Source organism: Syngnathus acus, chromosome 10, assembly GCF_901709675.1.
Source record: "Syngnathus acus chromosome 10, fSynAcu1.2, whole genome shotgun sequence".
NCBI classification, from domain to species: domain Eukaryota; kingdom Metazoa; phylum Chordata; class Actinopteri; order Syngnathiformes; family Syngnathidae; genus Syngnathus; species Syngnathus acus.
In genome coordinates, this window is record NC_051095.1 from 23,099,614 (window position 1) to 23,124,174 (window position 24,561).

Consider the following 24,561-nt stretch of genomic DNA (forward strand, 5'->3'; position numbering starts at 1 on the left):
ACTTTCATACTGTTACTGTGGATACATAATGAGTTTGTTATTTGTCGGTTGCTAAAACACGTTTTTCAAAACTGCACACACAAAACTCATTAACACCACACACAAATGGCTAAACCCTGGCATCCCTTTGCAAAACAAAGCTTTGCCAACAAATCTCTTTACAGGTTCACAAAATAAAACTTGTATTTTCATTTGGTAAACAGGGCCATTGTTTCACATAACACGCACATAGCGTTCATTGAGTAAACACAACCAAGCTTTTGGCTGAACACTACCAAGCATGTACAGAGCACTGAAAACAAAACTGACAAACATAGTTATAGAAATGGAACACACTGAATCTATGACAATGCCCACTTGTCTCACAGACAAACATAAAACATCACACACACATTTTCAGACAAAACATTTCATTTTTGAGTGCCCCCCTGCCCCCATAAGTCATAGGACATCATGCTTTTGGTTTCTGTCTGCCCAGAGGGTCACATCAAACATTCAGGGGATGTCCTCCTATTCCAAACAGCAGTGGAAGAACCACCTAGAGTGGCCCTGACAGGCTTTAAAACCGACATCTCCACAAGCCTCCTCTATGGCTTGAAGCAGTGGGACCTGGCTCTGTATACCTTCCACCTCCAATCTGACAAGAACTCCTCAATGGGATTGAGGAAGGGACAATAAGGTGGAAGGGAAAGAACAGAAAACCATGGGTGGTCCTAAAACTACTCATGCACCTGGGCACCCTTCTGTAAGATAACTATAGTATTGTCCCAAATTAGCACATAGTTGACCCGCTGTGGGTTATCTATGTCATGATCAGGTCGGACAAGCATATCATACAGGCCGTTTAGAAATTCAAGTAGAAGGGCTGGGACCTCAGTTACATTTCTTCCCCGGCACCTTTTCTTCATCACCAGATTAAAGACAGCCTCATCTATGAATATACAGTATATTATTCATAGATTCTGTTGGCTGTGTCATTGTCCTGGATGTGCAAATTGCTTGCCAGACCCGAAAGTTTAGAGATTTGAATATTTGTGTATTGTGTCTAATTTTTGCTTTTTGTGTTTCTGTGAAATGGATTCTTATCGTCTCTTACTGTGATGAATTATGTATTCTCAGATTGTGCTACAAAAATATTGTGGTTAATTGCAGATTTTTTGCACCACTATATTGAATGTTGCATAATTATTGTGAAGTCATATTGCCAAAACACTGAATAGTAAGTTCCTATGCCTTAACCCACCTGTAGTACCATTATAGGACAGAAACAAGGGCAAGGAAGCGATCCCATTCATCAGAACCTCCCCTGAAGGTCCAGTGATAAAGTGTAATGAGTGGTTGAGTCCATTCAGCACACTGGCACTTCCAAGTGTGCTGGCCTAAATAATGACCACTTCTACACCAACACTCAGCCCATGCATCACGGCCAAAGACACCGTCACAACCCGGTTTACATCCTCCAAGTAACAATTACAAGTGACGCTGCCACAGTCCACTGTTGCCTGGACACTGGAACTACATGGAGCCAGTGAGAGAAGGACTCTTTTTAAAAGAGGAATAAAATGAGGATTAGAAAACACACTACGCTCGGACTCACAACTTTTTGCTCCTTTTCTCTGGGAAGTCAGCCACTCAAACTGGAAGCCACAAAAATTCCAGGGGACAAATGTAATTATTTTACTGTAGCAAGAGACTGGAAGCTGTTACCAAAAGTAAAAAAGACATATTTTGAAATATAGAAATGGTTTTGGGGGGTGCTATAGACAAGGTTTTTGCATACCCCTACGCATATTTGACTGTTTAGGAATTCGATACAGTTTTAGCAAACGTAAAAATGGCAACGACAACAACGTTCTTTGTCAAAGAAAAAATGAAAAATGCAGTCACCGCCTCTGGAAAATGATGCCTTGGCTATTTTTGAATGCACACCAACTGCTCTGCAGGCAATCTATGCTGCTTATTTGACGCCAAGTCTTTAAGAAACAAAAGGCTGGATGACGTTTGACCTCCATAAATAACCACCATACGAGTGAATAAATAGAACAGCCGGAGGTGAAATCCATAGACGAGAAGGGATGCATTTCAGTGGGGAGATTTTGCACACCAAAAGAGTGAGAACCCTAACGGGGCCGTTTCCTAAATTATCATATTCAGCACTGAAACTGATGTGTCCAAAAATCATGTAGGAGGTTGTAAATCAAGGCTTGAAGGAAAAATCAAGCGCGTCTAGCCAGAGAAATATTGTGCCCCCCAAAGTTGCAGTGAAGTTTCAGCACCAAGGACAGCTGCCATGTGATTTAGATTTGAATCAATTGTTTACTGTCATACAAATGTTAAAACTACGTCTCGAAACAAGTGGTTTCACATCACAGTTTGTGAGTCAAAATTTTGTGCCTAATAAAAAACCTTTGAAATGCAAAACTATGAAGGGGACACCATTTACGTATGTGGCAAAACACAGAGCAGCCAAATGGGACAGAAATCATTGAACACTAACATGTTAACTCAGCGCAACTGAGGGCTTTAGTTTTCCCTTCCGCACCCTCCGGCAGGACTCGGGAAGCAGGGAGCGTAGCAGTGCCAGTGGGTCCCCACAAACCCATTTGGAAGAGAGCCCCGCTTGTGTGAGAACCTGTCTTTGGCTCAGCGAAGGGTCGTAACTCGTCACTTGGGACCCAAGGAAAACACAAATAATGTGCCCCCCACCCCCTTTCTTCATTTATTTTCTTTAGTTTATTTCTGAGTTATGTAATTTAGGCTACTTTCTCCTGCTTTTGAAATCAGCTTAATATATGTATATATATATATTTATATAGGATAGTGTAATAATAATAATATACCATATAGCTCCTATTATATATGAAATATATTGTAAAATATATTTGCTACATAAGGTTTTTTTTATTTGTTCTGCAATTAAGTCATTGATTCATCATAAATCGCACATTTTACAACAAACTTATTCCTAAATAATTAGAATATACACTAAAATGTTTCTAGAAAAAAGCAGTGGTTACTTTTTTCTCTTGCAACAGTACAAGTTAATTTTCATAACTTCTTTTTATGTTTTATTTCTACAGCTTGTCATTCATTATATCTGCATCATCACTGACATTTATCAGGTCAGATCATGCAAACGGCAAAGACATAAATCAGGGTTTTATTCACATTAATGTCTTTTAAAATATTTGGTCGATTGCAGAGTCCAAGAGTTTTTTCCCCTTTTTGGTTGTAATTGTATTTTCCCCTTCCCTACATTTTGGGTCACATTTCTTTCAGTGAACATCTTATTTTAGATGATGACAAGTAGCTGATGCACCCCAATGAATTAGAAAGAGGCTGACAGGGGGCCTCGTAGAACAAGCCCAAGTAAAACGGTCCTTTTAAGGCCTCCTAAATGAGAATAATATCTTAATGGAATCTAGCCCCCGCTAGCAGCCTTGGGCGCCAGACAATTGAGAATAGAGGAAATAAACCTTCAGGAAACCATTTCATTGATAGAAATTTATATTTTTATGATGGTTTAATACCCTATCCAATGTGTTTTCCTAAATCTTAACTTTTGTCAAAGAAAATAAGATATACTTTTTTGGCAGTATTTCAAAACCGGTGCCTTTTAATGCCACTTGGATTTTCTGTCCTGAGGACAACACCAACAAACAAAAATTAACAACAGCGACATAGCTGGCGGCTCGGTGCTGTACTGGTTAGCACGTCCGCCTCACAGTTAGAAGGGTGCGGCTTTGATTCCACCTCTGGCCCTCCCTGTGTGGAGTTTGCATGTTCTCCCCGGGCCTGCGTGGGTTTTCTCCGGGCACTCCGGTTTCCTCCCACATCCCAAAAACATGCTTGGTAGACCGATTGAGCACTCCAAATTGCCCCTAGGTGTGAGTGCGAGTGCGGATGGTTGTTCGTCTCTGTGTGCCCTGTGATTGGCTGGCAACCGGTTCAGGGTGTCCCCCCGTGGGGACAAAGTGGTACAGAAAATGGATGGATGGACATAGTTAATGTAAAAATGCAGATTAAAGGTCACAAAATACAAAGACAAACCAGTTTCACAAAGCTATCATCTTAAAGTCTTAAAATAACCTTGCAGGTTCAGATGACTGCAATGCTGTTTCCAAGCAACAGACGACGTGTGGTAGGGATTTCACCGACTCAGTTCTAGCACTCAATCACACGGGGGTGGCCCAGTAGTCATACAGAACACAAACATGAACACATAGTGAGTGGAGGATGAAGGAATTATAGGACATCGACAACAATCTTCCCAACTTGTGTCTGCAGTTTTGCTAAAGTTGGCCTTTTTGTTGTATTTAATGACTGTTACGACCCTTCTTTCAACTATCGTTATAAAGAGGGTACCAAACATCACAACAGTGGTCCTAAAGTTAGAGACATTCATTTTTACTTCACGGTGGAGGGAAGAAGCTCAAGAGGATTTGACCTGATAATACTGTAAGCAAATCTACAGTTTCATAAACTTTATGGATTGGGTGGGAAACGTAATCCGTGAATCATTAGACATCACTGGCAATAATATTATGCTTCCCTCTTGTCGTAAATTTGGACTCCAAGCAAGGAACTGCTCTATGATATTGATGCACAAAATAAATGATAGGATTTTTTAATGTGTAAAGGTGCAATTTTCATAAGCAGTTATAATTTTGTTTATTATTTGTATTTCCTAATTCCAACAATGTAAACCATATCTACATAGAATTTTATTGAACCAAGACAATATGTGTTATACTTAATACATTTAAAATAGCATTGAAGAAAAATGAAGTTAGCATGTTGTTTGACAGTTGGCAAGCATTTCAGTTTCTCAAAATGAATTTCTCACCCATGGCCTGCAAGTCTAAAACAATGATTCATATCAACCCCAAAAGGTAGGAAATGCTGCATTGAGTTTTGCTGGATACATATATTTGTGTTAGCTTAACTTATGATCCAGTATGCTTGAGGTTAGTGAGGTGAGGGCGGGGAGTGGAGGTATAGTATAGAAAAGCATTAATAAAATCGAATGCATTATTATGATTTATTATTATTATCATGATTATTATCATGATTATTATTATTATTATTTACATTATTATACCGTAATTTTCGGACTATAAGTCGCTCCGGAGTATAAGTCGCATGAGCCATAAAATGCCCAAAAAAGTGAAAAAAATCATATATAAGTCGCTCCGCTCCGGAGTATAAATCGCATTTTGGGGGGCAATTTATTCGACAAAATCCAACACCAAGAACAGTCATGAACGAGCAACAACAGGCTAAACGATAGGTATGCTAACGTGACATAAACACAAACTAAGAGCTGAGAACGGCCCTGATGTAAAATTCAGAGTTATTCAAAAAACTATTACATAAATAACACGTTAATAAAACCATCTGTGTCACTCCAATTCAATAAATCCATCAATCGTCCTTTGTCAACAATGCGTGCGCGCCGCTGACGGCTCTTGCACTTCAAAATATTCCACAGGCCCATATAACGATATATAAATTATATATCAAACAATTATTATATAAGCAATAATGTTATCAAACCATCTGTGCACTCTAAATCATTAAATCCATCGATCAAATTCCTCGTCCTTTGTCAACAACGCCGCGCGTGCGCCCTGACGTCAGCCTCGTCGTTATTCCACAGATCTACTATATAACTGTAGCGTTAACAAAGTTCAAGGAAAGACGTGGGTTTGGTAAACGGCTCTTTATTTAAGAAAACAAACTTCCAGGCGTGTGGCGGCGTGGACTTCCAGCCACGGAAGTGGAAGAGAGCTCCATAGCATAGGACCCGGCGTGCGTAAAAGCCATGACCAAGCCCCATCCACCATCCCCGGACAGCCACCCGGCCGAGCGCCGGCCCTCGACTTCCATCCACGGAGGTGAAAGACAGCTCGGTAGAGTAGGACCGGGCGTGCGTAAAAGCATTATCCGAGCCCCATCCACCATCCCTGGACAGCCACCCGGCCGAGCGTCGGCCCCCGACTTCAATCCACGGAAGTGAAAGAGAGCTCCGTCGAGTCAATCTTTGTCCTTTAGGTAAACAACCGCCGCGCCACGCCGCGTCGCGCTGCTGACGCGACGTCGCGCTGCTGACGCGACGTCGCGCTGCTGACGTCACTTGAAATTGAAATTACAGTAATCCCTTGCTACATTGCGGTTCGTTTATCGCGGTTTCACTTTTTTTTTTTTTTTTTTTTTGAAAAAAACACATATAAGTCGCTCCTTATTATAAGTCGCCCCCCCCACCCAAACTATGAAAAAAAACGCGACTTATAGTCCGAAAATTACGGTATATATGTTTTTTTTTATTGTTGTCATTTTAGTTATTATTGACACCAGCTCAGTGGCCTAGCGGTAGAGTGTCCGCCCTGAGACTAGAAGGTTGTGGGTTCAAACCCCGGCCGGGTCATACGAAAGACTATAAAAATGGGACCCAATGCCTCCCTGCTTGGCACTCAGCATTAAGGGTTGGAATTGGGGGATTAGATCACCAAATGATTCCCGAGCGCGGCACCGCTGCTGCTCACTGCTCCCCTCTCCCCCAGGGGATGGATCAAAAATCACACAGGGATGGGTTAAAGGCATAGGACAAATTTCACCACACCCAGATGTGTGTGTGATGATCATTGGGACTTTAACTTTAACTTTTAACATTGGCCAAGCAGGATGTGGTGTGCGGTACCCAGTTGCTCACTTGCATTAAACAGAGCATGAAATAGAATGATGTTATGTGTAATATAATTAATGAACCTAGGAGACACCTGAGATATGGTTTAAACTGCAAAAATTAAAAAAGGGGAAATAGCCTCATATGTAGAAAATAGTGCATTAACACACTGTGGGCTGCGTCTTCAACCACCAAAGCTTCCTGGCTAACTGTCAACCCTCTGATGCCGTGGAGCTGTGTGTCTTTGACCTCCAGAATCAATTTCTGTGTTTTGGTCACACAGAACCCCCACATTGCACCAAAACACGTGGGAGAAGGCCTGAAAACATGGGAAGGATAGAGATGATTGTATTCTAGGACAGAAGATAAGCAAACATGAAGATGGATTCTTTAGTTCTGTCTGTGTATTTTCAAGCACCAGAAATTTCCGCTGAGGTGAACACAATGAAAAGCCGAATCTTTGCTTGTATTGTGTGATTTATCTGCCAGTCAGTGCCTGTGCAGTTTTCTTTTCAGTGTTTTAGGCCAGTACCGTACAAAGACAATTACACAGAAGTGAAATGCTTGGCAGTTACTCATTCACCCACCACATGACGATGGAGGCTAAGTTGACGAATGTGGCCTCTGTCTATAAGGGTGCTTTAAAAAAAACGCGACACACCACAATTAAACTTGTAGATGCCTACATAATTCAAAATCTCTGATTGTCTACCGCATTTGGGCAATACATTTGTTAGTCTTCATAATTATTACTAAAACACTGACACATATTTCCCATATTTATCCTTCCTTTTTCTACACCACTGGTGTTATTTGTGTTGTGGGTAAGCTGGAACCATTCCCAGTGCATTTTGGGCCACAGGTGGTGTTGGGGGCAGGGGTGGTGGCGTTTTGCTCAGTGGCTTATTCGCCAACCACTCACAAACATACACAGCCTCTCGTAATCATTAAATGGGTTCAGTGCAACCCACTTCCAACAGGACAAAGCACTTGAGATTGGGACAATGCACCTGTAGAAATACTAAATGTCTTTCATTTTACACAGGATGTCTTTGAGAACTACCAAAGATACTCATATTTGATCTTTAGACAGACAGACAGACACGCTGACAAACGGACACGCTGACAGACAGGCTGACAGACAGGCTGACAGACACACACACACAGACAGACAGACAGACAGGTACCTACCGGAGTCTGAACTGTACATGTAGACAAACTTGTTCCATCCATAGTATTCGATCACACCTACAAGAGCGTCCTGCAGCTCAGGCCTCAGCTGAATGACAAATTGGTTGGCCGTCTCAATCGGGAATGACGGAGTAACAAAGCAGACATGGAGGGCGCCGCAGAAGGACATGAGCATGTTGACTGTCTTCCTGTCATACAAGCCGATGATGGCGTACACACCTTTGGAGAACTGGGAGCAGACTGCAAGAGGGGAAAAATAACACGCATGAATAAACCTTTGAAGAGAAAAAAATATATTTCAAATGCAAATTGCAATTAGCACATCTACACAATTAAAATGTACACAATATACTAAATAATGTAAGGTATAATACAGTTGGCAAATGTGTATGTCATATAGACACACCATTACTGAGTCTTGGAAAGTGCATGTGCTTGCCGATACACTTAGATAATGTGTAAACAACAACACAAAATAAAAACACAAACAGGAGGATGAAACAGAGGACCTGTGTGATACAGTCTGTTAAATCCTATGACAAATGCAAGAAAATAGGTAGACCATGTTCACCGCGCACGACTGAACTTTTTGCCACAACCAAAAGATATTTCGAGTAAAACAAAAAATATTTAGATTCATCCAAAGCAGTTGCTCCAGTTGGGGAAGCGGAACCCTAACCATTTGTTTTCGAACAGCCTGTCTGTTTACCGTCAGTGAAAGCTGCAGGAGCTGAAGGCAGATTAGGTGTAGAGAGGTTAATCAATGTATCCCCAGGGTTCCACTGACATTTCACTGGCAGCAGTAGGCGGCTTCCATCTATCATTTGCTTTCATCCCTCACTTTCTCTACCTCTCTTTCACTCACTTTCTGTCCGTCAAGCTAACTTCATTCCCACCTTAATATCCAAAAGTAGCGCATATATGTTTGCAGTCTCGTCATTAGTAGCGCGCTAGATTCACACGTGCGGTTTTTAGTCTGGGCCAGTTCTGCTGTGACAATAGGTGGTCCTTATCTCAGTATTTACCGGAACAGATTGATATTGCTGCCTGTCCCCTGCACCAGGGCCAGCTCACCACCAGAAGCCGGAGAAAAGGCAGCGAGGATGGCCTGTATCCAAAACGCCTAACCTGTCACAGACCTGCACCCACCAGGCAGGCAAATGCGTGTTCTTGCCTATGACGAAGACAGAGGGCGAAGGGATGGGTGAGGGGATCTACATGTGAGAATACATGTATACACACGCACGCACGCACGCACGCACGCACGCACGCACGCACGCACGCACGCACGCACGCACGCACGCACGCACGCACGCACGCACGCACGCACGCACGCACGCACGCACGCACGCACGCACGCACGCACACACACACACACACACACACACACACACACACACACACACACACACACACACACACACACACACACACACACGCCCAGCCTCGAGTATCGCAAAAGCCTGGTGACTCACCCTACTTAAAGCAAGCCCTGAAATAGACATTTTGCACCTCGCCACACTGATTCTTTTCTTCATGGCTTGCACAGTTCTGGCTTTTAAATGCACATCCTGATGTATTTTACCTCTATACATTTGCACTTATAACATTCCAGATCCAATTTTTGCGGTAGCCTTAATGTTCTGCCTGTTTGCCGCCGTTACTTTGCAATACAGCCTATTAGCATAATACCTGAAACATGATTCATTTTTCCTCACTACAGCATGTGTTTTAACTATTTTCCAACTATAAATAGAGAGCGAGAGAAAGCTGAAGCCGTTTGCTACGGACCACCCACTCCTGGATGGTAAGAAGCATGAAGTTGTCTAATCTGATGTGAGTATTCCACAAAACATATTGCAGCAACTCCAATTTTAAACACCCTGAAGCTCAAACCATTCCGAAAAATAACTGGGGAGTATATGCAACGAAAGTTGCATTAAATGGGAAGGCAAAACTTCAAATTGTGAGTGATAAGAGATTTGTGCCTTGGAAACCATAGGAGTGAAGTGGCTTCAAACTCAAGGCCGTAAGAGTCAAATTGGGATTTTTTTTGAAGAGGAAAACTGAATGCAATGTAACACATAACCCGAATGTAGTCACTGATGGCAGCATTAATCGTAACTTGAGGTTCAAGATCTTGCTCAGGGACACTTCGACACGGTGATGGGAGAGTGACAACTGAACCTGCATTATTCAGGTTGAGGAAACCGCGACTTAAACATCGCTACATTGCTACATCTTTGTATTACATGTTAAGGAGAAGCACAGTCATGTTCTTCAAATGTAAAAACACAAGAGGTCTGGAAAACCAAAAAGTGCCCCAGCAACATGTCTTCTAATCGGTTAGCTGTCATGGCAGCACTGAGGTTCTCTGGCAGCAATTAAACCTGAAAAATAACTTTAAAAGCTGGAGTGGAAATTGAGTGTTTTGTCATAATTAGGATTCCTCTGCTAGAATTAGTGTAATTGCCAAAGTGACTTGGCTTCACAAAATCCAGAGAGAATATCCAAAATAATGCAGGATTTGACTCGGAATTCCACTGCATCACATTTTCATTGACACTTCAAACAAATATCCCCCAGAAACATCAGCCTTCTGCATACAGATGCAGTGAAGCTTTATGAAGACTTTACACTTCTAGCACCTTCCGGCATGTCCACCGGGGGTAGAGCACATTGATTTGCAACAGCTGAGGCCAAAGAGTTCAAAAGCCACATGAAAAAAAAAGTTAAATCCTAGAGGGACACAACCGGAGGGTGTGTCAAAAACAACTCACACATTTACGTTCTTGCCTATTCAGTCTTGCCTGTGGCATGCAGCTGTCCCTCTCCTTAGCATGAGCCAAATATCAAATGACAGAAGTGTCTGTGTCGGCTGCACAAGGAGGGCATGTTACTGACAGCCCAAGTGCATCTGATTTAAAACATGATGGACGATGGTTGCTAGGAGCTATTGATTTTATTAATAAAAATGTGAATATTGAGTAGTTAAATGAAATGATCTTCATTAAAAGTAGCCTAAAAATAAGCTATTCATTTCCAGTCTAACATGAAATTAAAACAAAACATTGTAATGACACCTCCCAAAAAAGTGTACGTCAACATAATCCACAAATATGGTAGCCGTGCTGTTGACGTGCTGTCCCGAAAGCCACAGTGTTCCAAATTGACCTCATATATGTATATATATATATATATATATATATATATATAAATTACATTACAACATAAAATAGGTGAAAATATACTTCCTTGAATAAATAACACACTAAACAAACAAGTGCTGATTGCGTTTTAATGTTTAAGTGTGGTGGTGGTTTTTACAACGTAATATCAAGCCAACGGCTATAATGCTCCAACAATAACGTTAACTGATGTTGGCTAACTACTACTAGCTTGTAGTGATACTAGCCACTTATTGAACTACAGTAGTAATCGTGTGTGACGTTGAATTTGTGTTAACTGAGATACGTTACATTGGTCGGGCAGCAAGTTTAGTCAGACAGAAGCTAATGTTGGACCTGCAAGTGAACTACAGTTAACATAAATAAGCAACATTATCTGCTGACAACAAAAGTAAAAGGTTAAAATGATTGTCTTAAAATGTTGAAAATGTTGTTTTTTTAACTAACTCTAGCCGAATAAAATTATGTCTTCTTGGATTAGAATAAAAAAATAAAATGCTCAAGTTAAAAGGTAAAAAAGGTAAATATTTTATACCTCTGAAATGTATTTTCTGTTGAAATCAATACATTTAAATAAAGCTTGACCAAATTAGGTAAAGTTGAGAGGGATCGTTTTATGTTCATATACGTACATTCTCAGTGAAAACATGTGCACATGCAATCTATATGTTCATAAAACAGCAAACATGTTTTACAGTGTGCCTTCTCAAACATGTATGCGACCATTTTCTTCCCCTAGGACTTGCCTGCCATTATCATGTGCACCATTAATGTCAGAAGAGCCGAGGGAATTTCAAAGTCAAAGCAAGTCAGGTTCATCCGGAGAAAGGAAATACTGATTGGAAGGTTCCGATCCAGTCATCCACATTTTTTTTTTTTTTAACAGGGCCTCTTGACAGAAGACTGACATGCCAGGTGACTCTACAAAATAGGGCATGTGATGTGTATGCTCAACAGCACTGCTCTCTATGCATTTTGTGTAGTGAAATAAATGAAACAAGACAAAATGGAGAAAGGCCCACAGAAGGATGAGTATATTAAATTCAAGGCAAACCTTCTTACACATTAAATCTACATTACTACAGTCATGCTGAACTGTAGAGATTTAGTATTCTTTCAGCCTCAACGCCACAGCCTTCCTTTTCAAGCCTGAAGATGCCCAATCTTATTTTCCTTTTTAGTCCAGAAAAGTTACAAAATCTAAGTAACCTGACAAGGAAAACATGTAATGTCACCCTCTCTCACATTACTGGTTACAGCAATCACGTTTCCACTGCTGAATTTCATTGTGGAATATGTTATTGCATTAATTATAGATTGTTTTAAAGTGGATTCCTGTAAAATGCAGAGCTCATGTTCATATGAACTACTTTTGGTAGTGCAAAATCATCAACATATATGAATTTGTGCCCTAACTAAAAAATCTGTCCATTGCTGGAAGAAGCCACATCGATGCTATATTGTTTTCATTTTTGTTTGAGGGTTAAAGGGGAGACAATGACAAGGGAAGGGCATCTCCTGTCACATCAGTGAGTAATACACACTGTCTCCTTCCTCCACAAGGGTGAAGGGTCACTCAATCAACCACATCGCACTTTGAGGGGAGATAAACATATATGACACCAGACACCGGAAGACGTACGCAATGGCGCTCCGCTCAGCCACCCATGGCAGATAACTGTCAAATGATGTGTGTAATCAAAACAGAGCATGTTGTACACCTCTGGTCCCATCCATCTTGTGGCGAATAATAAGATACATTAATGAGCGGCCTAACAAAGGAAGTCAATAACTTATTCACAGGGCCTCTCACACACGCAGCTTGTGAAGAAACCCTCAGGTGATGGGTGGCTGAGGGTGGGAGGGAGCCCTCCAACACGGCGTGACTCACACGGTGCAATCAATCTCCCTGTGTGCACACAACCGGGACCCAAGAGACAGGGACACGGCACCAGCGTGGTTCTGCATGAATGTCTCCATCAGTGACTGGGTGCCATAGTGAGGTTGGATGTCCTTTTGAGAAAATGATTCATAGCACCTCTGTGCATGGGCAAAAACTTCACTCCAATCCCGATTTTTTTTTGTGCCCCCAAAGAGTTTGATGAGTTGGTCCTTGCCCAACTCTCTTGAGATGCCCCCTGGAGTGTTGTGCTCGAGGGAGGTGTGCTTGCTATTCGCCTGTATAAACTGCTTTGGCTCCTCTGGCTCCAGGGAGATTTGCACCTTATGCAAGAGCAATGAAGCGGTGTTTATGACACTGCTGTTCCTGATCTCTCGGTGTGTGCGTGCACATCACAAAAATGATGGGCAAGAAAAGGGAAAGGAGATCAAAGGATGGAGACACATAAAGTAAGGTGGAACGCATAAAAGAAAACATAAAAATACTGAGAAAGCATCAATTACAACCAAATTTTGCAGCTTGATATGATTGCGTGATTGCATCGTATCAACAGGGCTGATGGGAAGTTAATGCGCAGGAATGTCTCAGTACTTGAGACGTCAATAGCAGAAGTGAGACGCTGGTGGGTAGGAGAGGGACAGAACTGATGTATTATTGCTTGCGAGGGGAGATAATGTGCGAGACTGCAGCCCGCAGAGAAAACAAATGTCGGCCTCGCAGTGGGAAAAGGGGATTGCTGGGTGAAATCTAGATTTCTCCCATTTCCTCTAAGTAATAAAACAACGGCGCCGCATCGCCTCATTAGACAGGTAATCGAGGGTGCAAGAACACTCGCCTCGGCATCGGGTGTTTCTCTCTCTTCTTCTCTAACCCGCCCCTGCTAGGCTATTGTGTCTCCTCCTCACTCTTTTCCCGTGGTGTGCAGCCCAGCCCTGCCACCTGCTGAAGAAATACTTACCCGGCCAGCAGGTTAGAACCCCATGCCGATACCATCTCCCATCACGCCGTGTGGAAATACCAATTATCTCCTTAACAATCCTCCTTTTGCAATTATCTCCCCATCTGCATCTCTGTCAGTAAGTGCGGGGGCAAAATTTCGCTCACAGTTTCAATTTGCTTGACACCTGAAGTGATGGGGGTGAATGTGGGGCTCAGGAAGAAAGGCAACACAAGCGGCATGCTAATTCATTTGGAAATTGGAATGAGAGAAATCTCGTAGCTACCCCTGGCCTGCTATGTTGAAGAATCTGTATCTGTCAGTTAGTATCACTGTCACATTAACTGACAATGACTTTACACCACTGTGTCCTGGAATGTTCCTTACTGTATTCAATTTCTCAGTATATACGTATCATGTGGAATACAGGAACATTGTATCTTAAAAGTGTCAAATATTTTAACGTGAAATTCCAATCTACAATGTCTGGATTTTCCCGAACGGCCGGTCGAACCATGAGACAGCCGCGGCGGCCTTCTGATTTCAATATTAGTTACCCATAAATTAGTTTTGTATGTTAGGGGATCATACATTTACAGTATATATATGGCTTCACAGTCATCCGAGGGACACCATAGCTATGCGGCCCATGACAAAAAAAAGAGTTTGACGCCCCTGCATTAGAGAAAAATGTGGCATCCACACTTTCTAGAGTAGATGTGCTCAGAAAGTAGCGTGGAGTAGAGTAGACGAAGGTAATTACGGTGACGATTGGTTTTCAAATATAGGTATTATATGTATAACAACCTTCTCAAAACTCAAAATACATCATTTTTATCAAACGTTTTCCATCCAACATATTTAACAGATTTCCGGAAGTCGTTGCCATCTATCCATTTTCTTACATTTGTCCCTATTAGGGTGAGCTACACGCTGATTTCCAGCCAATTCCTGGGACTCATACTATATACAGTACCAGTCAAAGGTTTAGAAACACATTCAAATTCAAATGATCTCAAACACATTACAAGGTCAAGAATGTCAAGCTATAATATTAATATATGGAATTAATATATAATGATGGCGCACTGGTTAGCACGTCTGCCTCACAGTTAGTAGGGTGCGGGTTCGATTCCACCTCCGGCCCTCCCTGCGTGGAGTTTGCATGTTCTCCCCGTGTCCTCGTGGGTTTTCTTTGCGCACTCCAGTTTCCTCCCACATGCTCAGTAGGCCAATTGAGCACTCCAAATTACCCCTAGGTGTGAGTGCGGATGGTTGTTCGTCTCTGTGTGCCCTAAGATTGGCTGGCAAACAGTTCAAGGTGTTCCCCGCCTACTGCCCGATGACAGCTAGGGTAGGCTCCAGCACACCCGCGACCCCCGTGGGGACAAAGCGGTACAGAAAATGGATGGATGGATAATATATAATAATTAGAGGGTGTTTCCAAAATTTAACTGCTCTCTATATACAGTACAAGAAGCAACAAGCTTTACAAGGGTACAGTTGCAGCGCACCTAGCAAAATAATTTCCTATACTGGGCTGCTGAAACAAGATTTCCCCATTGTGGGATCAATAAAGTTCTATCTTAAAACTGCCGTGCAATAGCACACAGAGGGAGTCTTTCGAACACTGTGTTTGGCATTCAGCATTTGTTTTGTTGCAGTCTCTCAGCATTTACAAACAACAATGTGGTATTGCTTACGGACTGGCTCACTATTAGTCACTGAACTTAAATTCACGCCGAGACATTATATTGCATGTGTGTAACACCTAATTTGTGTGTGGGATGTCTATACAATCCTCAACTGGTTCATATCTGGCGACACGGCACGGCTCTGATACGGCGCCACAAGAGAAGGCATTTTGTGGGTTAGAACAGCACTATGCGGCGAAAGCAGCAGCAATGTGTCACACTGTTTAATATACTTGTAGAATTTGCTGTGTATTAGAGTATGTGAAGGCTCCCGAGATGTGCAGTCAGTGACAAAGGAACAACTTCACTGCTGTCTTTGCCACCAAAAACATGACAGCTGCCATCATGGCGCGCTCACTCTGCATCCCCGAACACATTGTTTTCTAATTGCCCGCCCAACACATCACAAGCTCAGACCTCCACATCCCAGCTGCCATTACCTCCGGAGATGACAGATTTCTTTTAAATACTGGGGATGCTGTTTGAATACAAAGAAGCAGCATGAGTACTGAGAATGTGTTGGCGCACAATGCGGGGAAATGACAATGAAGCTGACATCAGCTCCAGTGGAAGGTTGGAACACGAATATCTCAGAATTCAACGGGAATGTTCAAGGAACGTGAAATTGAAAAGAGGAAAGACAATGAGACAAGAGTGTTTCCTAAATTACTAGTTATATTTTGCTCACTTTCAATTCTGTGGCCTTCAACAGGGCTATTAAAGGCTCGTACAAGTCGTGGCAAGAACTAAAGAAGAATGCACTCATTAGATAGTCGTGAAAAGTTTGTTTAATTTTTCTCATTATTTAGCATACCATTTTCTTTTGTTTTGTGTATTTATGTTTTTTTATCAACATCAGTCACTTAACAATTAAATTTAAATATCAGTACAGTTGGTAAAAGTTGATTGAACAAATGTTGGCTGAACAGGAATAAATCAAATACATTTTCAAGGGGAAATGATTATTTGACTATTAAGTGATCATCAATTGTATAACATGCATTGATTAATAATCGTGAACAAACTGCGGAAATAAACGCATTGGAAAAAAAGGAATAGAAAAGTACTCTAAAAATATATTTTGATCCAGATAATCTCATTTTGTGCAACCACTTGATGGAATGAAATAAAGTAAATTTAACACGTCATTTTTCTCAGTGTACTATTTTTTTTGGGCTTAAGTCCAACCTGCTAGAATTAACTGGAGTTGATTTTAATGGATCAACATAGTATAAATTCATGGAAGCAACACAATTGTCCACTGCAATGTTTTTTGTTCGCACTGTATGTGACAATGATGTTATCCATAAAGGCAATAAAATGACAGGTGGAGTAGTTTCTCCTTTCCTAACCTTTTCTTTCCTCCCGCCGTTGTGCCCCGTGTGCACATTCCTCTGGCTTTCTTGTGCAAAGCAACACAAGTGGACACAGCACACAGAAAGAATCTGCGGTCGCCGCCTGCTCTGCGCTCCATCACTCTGCTGCTTGGGGAGCTATTTTGGCCGATCTACATTGATTGCTATGGGCCATTCACTATTCCCGATGTTGGCTACTCATTTATCAAAGCAGCACCTGCCAGAATTTCACTCCTGAGAGAATGGTTGTCAGCATCTTATTTTTTCATTTCTCCCTCAATTCTTTGTTTTTCCCTTAACAAATAACCGTCATGTAGGAATACTGACCTGCTATTCTTTTTCAATATTAAATCCAAGTCATCCCTCTCATAACGAAAGGACTGTGGATGTCAGTCAACTAAGCCGAAGATGCACCTCACTGACAGACAAGCAACAAAATGTAATACATCACCCCAAGGCTTTCCCACGACAGTCACCAGACCTAAAGGAAAAAAAGCAGTGCATCCAAGCTGACACTATATGTACCCCTGAAGGTGGGAGGGGGGTGACTGGGGACATAGACAAACACAATGAAGGTAGAAGTGAGATAATCATTTCTTTTTCCCTTTCCTCTAGAGGAGAATTATGCATAACAGTCGTTAATAGAGCTACTTTTCCAGGGGTTATTATTGAATATTTAAAATTCATAGTTCCATGGAGTGATTGCTTTGGATGTGTTGAACTGAATAATACATTAAAGACATCTGCCCAATCTCTTGTTAGCGATTGTTTTTGTGTGCATGTGTGACTCGTGATTTCTTTACACATACGCTTTCAGATTTTAATTCAGTCGTCGGCATCAATTCAGATAATAAACAAGAAATTAGGTAGTTGCTTGTTGAGCCACACAAGAAAACATCATTCATTTCTGTAAACTGAATTTCCCCCAGGGATCGATCGATCTATCTATCTATCTATCTATCTATCTATCTATCTATCTATCTATCTATCTATCTATCTATCTATCTATCTATCTATCTATCTATCTATCTATCTATCTATCTATCTATCTATCTCCAACCAGAAGTATTTTGACATCATGTGAATGAATAGCAATTATGAAAAATCATGTTTTTTTGTTTTTTTTTATTGTTGTTTTTTGTGTGCCAGGGATGAAATTATTCGGTAGCAGACTGAAAAATGCACTCAACCAGTACTGCAGCTTGAAGCTGTACATTGCGGTTCCAATTGGAAAGCTGTTATGTTGGATAGTTGAAATTAACATAATCATATTGCTGCTTAGCCTTTCAAATTGATATTTTGCTTTTTGATGAGCAACGACTGCAGTGGTTCAGTCATTCATCCATCTATTCATCCATACTGGCAGCGGCATTTACTAAATAAATAACCCTGTACGGTTTGTTGTGGCCTCTAAAATTCCAGCGTTGCAAGAAGCTTTAATCTGCGTGCAGCTATGTTAAACAAGATGTTGGTAACTTTGCATATGCATGCAAGGATGTATTTTAAAAATGGTGGCTTGTGCCTTGGTTGGCGTGAACACAGCCGCTTGATTCGCTGCTAATCATAGCAGCTCCTCTCATTCACTTTAAATAGGGCACAATGGCATCTCTCACAGAGACATCTCTGCGTGGAAAAAAAAAAAAACAGCAATCCATGCATAAGTGGAGCATTTCAACTGCTTTTGTCTGGTGTGGCAGCAACCAAAGAAGTGAGTACCTGCCTTAAGTTCAGAGTGAGCTCATGACGATAGCCGCTAGCAAATTTGATATGTCGGACATCATTTATCTATCCCCACCCTGATGGTTCATGTGCCTCCCCATAGGTGGGCACCTGCCAGTGGAATGATTTAAAAAGTATAATAACAATAACAATAATAATAATAATAATAATGTGTTCAATAAAATTATTTCCATCCCGTTTCAGAGGGTTTGATACCAAGCGTTGTCATATTTATAAATGAAAATGAAATGCGATACTGATAAATAACACATACACGGATGGAGGGCAGAATCTCTCTGCTTGCATCCAAACAAATTCACCAAAATACTAAAAAATCAGGATGTGCCAGCAATGTGCTTTCTATGAGAATGCAAGAGCATTATGTATTGGTATTTACTTTTATTTTGATTAGTTTTACTCTGTTGTCTGTTGCCTCCTGGCCAGGTCGGCATTTTAAATGAGAATCTGTTCTCAATTACCTCACGGAAATACATCAAGGTTAAAAAAGCAAAACAAAAACAGCTTTGTTAGAATATAATTTGAAGCATTGATTTCCTCAACATTTCCCCACTGCCTACAAGTGGCACAAATAACAATTCATTGATGTTATGTAGCCTTCTCCTTTTTTCCTGACAAATAAACCTTGTATTACAGCATTACTCTTTATCAAGAGGCATAGATGCCGACCCTACTGTTCTTGTGCTATTAAAATGTTATGCTGTCATTGATAGTGATATTGCATTTGTATGGCTTTTTTATATGACTGTATATTTGATTTATAAAATGTTTGGATGGTAGTGATTTATGTAAGGATGCTTTTCTTCTAACTATCTTGTGTAAAAGTAGCCACTTCTGTGTTTGAAAGACATTAAGTGCCACTAACATGATTTTCATCTGCAGTTGACCACTTTTCGACATGATCTCTAATCCTCTGCCAGCGCAGTTTCTCCTTGACAAAGACCAGCATACGGCCAATCTTGCAACAATACCCTATAAGTGTCTTCCTATGTTACCACTACCCCGTATTCTGTATCGATTAGCTGGGCAGGCCTCATTGATGACTCCATCATAGATTCTTTCCATTAGCCTCAGATACCAAATGAAGCACTGCTACTTGCGTCACAGCAACAATACAAAATGTCTTTTTGATGAACACTCATTAGTCTTAACAAAAGGTTTATTTCCACAATGACTGAACTGGACATAAAATCAAAGTCACATCACTAACCTTGAACCGAGATGAATGTTTTAAATAGCGCAGTTATAGCTTGGCACCTGGTGCTATATTTTGTCATTTAAAAGCAGGGCTTAAAACCTAAAATAGCTGAAGACTGGTGTAAATCCCCCCCTCACACACATGCACACATGCACACGTGCACATGCACACACACATATGCACACACACCCACACACCCACACACACGGATATCAAAGAGAAAAGTCGATCATGAAAGGATGAGCCTGCAGAGGATTTGAAGCTTGCAACTCAGTTTGTCCTTATTATAAACCCAGTCAATAGCAGATTATGGTAATGTGATATCTAACTGTGGGGAACAGTGACTAATATTTGTCATGTACACGCAGCAACCCTGGCAGTTATTTTGAACCACTGAAGTGGCATCTTTGCAAGATGCCTTTCCAGTAAGCTGAGACTGAGAAACTACAGGTGCTACTTTTTGACTCGGTGAAAGCAGAGTGAAATCCAAATTAGCTCCAATCTGCCTTCTCACATGGCAGCAGTGTTCCCATCTTTAATTTCCAAATAAATACACAGGCCATATAATGAATTACACACTCATCAATTATTGAATTATCTGAATCCACAAATCAACCAACATTTACAGCAAGTGATCTCAAGGTATGGTCTCGAACAAGTAAATATTAATCTAATAGGGGGATGTGTACATCAGTTGTGTAAGATTAATTTAGTATGTTCACATTAGCATTGAATGAATGTAATGTGGTAATTTATTCAACAAAAGACAACAATGACGAACATGCACCAATGTATCATTTTTCTTCTTGGCAAGTGGCTTAATGTTCCTCTCACTCCATACAGTTTTGCAGAGAGTCAAGTTGTCAAGCTCGACCTTTTTACCATACCAAAGAAGTACCCAAGAAAAAGCTGCCAAATAGTGGTATCACTCTCAAGACCCCGTTCTTCAAGGCAGGTGCCAGTGTCTGTGCATGTGTGCGTGCGTTTATGTGTGTGCGTGCATGCGTGCGTGCGAGCATGCAATGGAAGGGATCGCTTCTCGAGGAAGTGGCGAGTCATAAGAGCCAGCTGATGAGTATCACCCTCATCCGGAGCGCTATTCATGCCCTGTGCACAAGGGCTCATTCACCCAATGCTTTTCACGCTCATGCACCATGAGAGCCACCGGGCAATTTCCCACAGAGAATTGTCACTCACTCACGACATCCTACACAGATGTCAGAGTGGGCATCCAGTTGCAAACACACACGCTCATCTAATTAGGCATAGTAAATCGAAACCCAGGAATAGGCTGCTTTTCTCTTCTGGCTTATGACATAAACATGTCGTCATGGCTTCACAGAGAAAATCTTCTTTAGGCAGGAAGAGATGGCAATATTGCATTCTGTGACACACTTAGCACGGTCAGGTCTATAGTCACGGACTCCGGCGTGACACCATAAAAAAAAAGTTAAACGTGACTGGCAGAGGACTGAAGCAGGAAGGAGGACTTATTGTTCCGTGCTCACGGATAAAACAATGTGATAAGAAGCCTCCCTAAAATGCTCTGTATTTTGGTCTTTGTGGTTTGGGATTTAAGGACTAAACTGTTCTAGGTCTGTTCTAGACACACATCTGCAACCACCCAGTGGGATAGCAACCGCAGCAATATGGTGCAATGGTAGGGTGGAGCAACACAGTGCAGCCACTTTAATCTCACTTCTGTGTGACAAGAGAAACAAAATATCCATCTATTTTAGATATCCTTACCATTTACCACTTCTCAGGGTACAACAGGAATCTAGAGTATCGCAAAAAAGACAGACCCCATGGATTGGACATGTGCCACACAAAGCAAACAACCATTCCCATTATACTGAGTGGAACTGAACCAATGTGGTCTGCACAGACATCAGGCAAATGTACCAGTACACCATCAGTGACCCCAGGAAACACAATACACTAAAAAGAAAAACCACCACTCTGATGGATTTGGTAAGTACCGTATAATGCTGACAAGCAGCACAGACCCAGACCCTACAGATAAAATACAAGACAGATCAGACTTTAGCATTCCAAAGCACTCACAACTGAATTGAATAATGTGTCCTTGTCAAAAACTTGACTCTAGTCTTCAATACAAACATGACTGAGTTTGATTTGGGAGTAATCCTCTTGCTCTGTGACCTTCATATTCACATTCATTTCCACTCAGAGAGGAAACAATATCATCAATCAAGGGGTGTTTTGTGTGTTTACTTTTAATTACATACCCATGCACCAGTTCCACAAGCTCCATACTGGCCGTTACATTACGTTGCCCCAGCAAGCATGCACTATGACCAAAAAAATATATATATTTTGCCCTGCTTGAATAAGATTGTTTTCGTTTTGTAACAACTTTTCAAAATATAATTTTGCGCAATGTTTCAATTTTTTGTTGTTGTTGCTGAAATCCTCAGTTACAATTTGTTGCAATGTTGTAATGTTACATAGTATACATTGCTGACAGCTATTCCACATATGCATAAGATTAAATATTTTTATTTCTTTCTATTTAACAAGGACATTGTACATCAATGAACATTTCTGTAACTGCACCAGAATTAGCCAAGGGTCCCTGAGGCAAGGTGTGTGAAGTCTCTTGCCCAAGGACACAACATGTGGCTCAGACGGAGCTGGGTTCGAACTGCCGGCCCCCTGGTTTCTGAATCTGTTGCCTGAGCCACGGCCGCCACAATAGAAAACAGTGTATTGTCATTGTCAAGATAATATCTTTTAAGTTGGTTGAGAACTGCAAGATCATGGTTTCCAAACAGTAACATTCTGAGCTAAATAAGCCTGCCCAATGCATGAAAAGATGGCTAATATTTATGATACTGCAATTGCAGTGTGGGACAGAATTTGATCAGAATACAACGGAGGGGTAAGTGTAGAGTAACAAAGAAGAAACAATTTACTGTGACGTTTCCTTTGTATCTCTGAGGCATGCATTTGTTCTCTGACTGGCATTATGACACATATTATCAGCCAAAGGAAAATAGCATACCCACTGTTAAAAATGACACCGGAATAATTTGGCATCATTTCAGCTCCCCCAGCATGTTTTCTTTGTCACAAAAAGAAAAGTTGGTATATTTCTTGCATTCATATTCACACGGGTACATTTTAAAACAATCACGCAGCCTACATTGTGATATTGGGTTTCTTTCTCTTAGTCCACTTTAGCTTTGATGCATTATTTTTACTTTAGTTTGAGCCGAATAAAGATCAGAGGGGGCTGATAAAAGGGTTCCAAAGCATTGAGACAGGAAATGTAAATAAAGAATAGATGCCTGTTCCTATGCAGAGGTTGGCCTACCCGGCGCGCAAAAAAGCGCACCGCGTTCACGCAGCAAGAGGTTGAGAAAAAGGGTCCCCGCGCAACAGTTATGAGTCACATACAGCCTTGATGCCATTACGGTTTAACACATATTGTTTAGAAAACAAACCACAAAACGGAGGACAACAATGAATTAATACTCACAGGCATATGTCATGGAAAAACTATTTCCCATTTTGACCATATCAACCTGCGGCACCAGTTTGGGGATGTCCTGGTGGTGTGAAAGGGCGAAGCGAAACACTTCATATTCATGGGACTCGGTGGGGAACAATCCTCCTGTTGAGCACCAAACACAAATCGTTATGAAATTACACACACAAAAAAAGACCCACTCTGGGTGAGAGCGGCAGAGCAATCGTTTTACAAGGAGACAAAGGGTTTGCGGGATGAGTGCGCGCGCGCCATTCTTACCTATATTGATGTTACTTGGGAAACTTGCGCTTGAAGCCAAGCACATCCCCAGTAAACTGGTGTAGAGGATGCTGAAGCTTCGCTGCATATTTCCTTTTGCATTGGCGAAGGGAAAAGAGCCGAAATCCAAACATACATACGTTTCCTCCGCGTATTCAACTTAAAAACACCTCTCGTGCTTTCAGCACTCCTTCCGCTGCTCGTTAGCGCAACATCATCTTCGCCGACATGTATTCAAAGAGAGAATGATGACGATGAAGGTTGTGGTGATGGAAATGGCGAGAGGAGGTAGCTTCCTCTCTACTGCTCTCCCTCGATCTACTGATGCTCTCTTGTCCTCTGCTGTTGTAGTGATGGAGAATGTCTTCAGCGTTTGGCGCGCTGCAAAAAAAAAAAAAAAAAAAGAAAGAAAGTGCACGCCCAGGGAAGGGAAAAATGCAAAAACAACTCTTTGGTCTTATTCATTCACATTTATTCACATTCATCATGCAAACCTTTCCAGCCACTGTTGCACTGTTTTCTTCGGGACTGTTTAATTCAAAATTTGAAACGCTATTGACAAATAGCAATCTTTAAAAGGGAGCTTGTGCTTTTAAAGAGTTGAAGGTATAATAACGTATTTTCCATGCCAAGTTCTTCATAGGGCATGGCATTAATTATAAGTTAAAAATATTTCAATTCCAGTTTCAGCTGCTGTTTTCTTCTCCTTGTTAAAGGGATTTTTTGTTGTTGTCTGGATTTTGGTAAGGGTCAAGCAACTGTTAGGCCACAATTCAGCCAGGTCAATCTGCGTGTCTGTGTGAGTGTGTTGTCACAGACACACTGTCGGTAGGTCGAAGGGGGTCTCCAAAGTGCCCACGTCAAAGCAACCAATTTTACATCATCCGCTAGTTCTTCACTA

General features: G+C 41.4%; 1 protein-coding gene across 5 annotated transcripts in view; it reads right to left on the minus strand.

Moving 5' to 3' along the window:
* Positions 1–24,031, minus strand: part of gria1a (glutamate receptor, ionotropic, AMPA 1a) — a 66,498-nt gene extending 42,467 nt beyond the window's left edge. For 3 of the 5 annotated variants that reach the window (XM_037262360.1, XM_037262362.1, XM_037262363.1), the window contains exons 1-3: positions 23,661–24,031; positions 23,391–23,525; positions 7,877–8,116 (exon numbers count right to left, since the gene is read on the minus strand). In XM_037262360.1, coding sequence (XP_037118255.1) covers positions 7,877–8,116; positions 23,391–23,525; positions 23,661–23,748 — 463 coding nt within the window. In that variant the 5' untranslated portion in view covers positions 23,749–24,031. The remainder of the gene's footprint in view (positions 1–7,876; positions 8,117–23,390; positions 23,526–23,660) is intronic. The other 2 variants (XM_037262359.1, XM_037262361.1) reach the window with 1 other exon arrangement.
* Between the last annotated feature and the right edge of the window lie 530 nt (positions 24,032–24,561).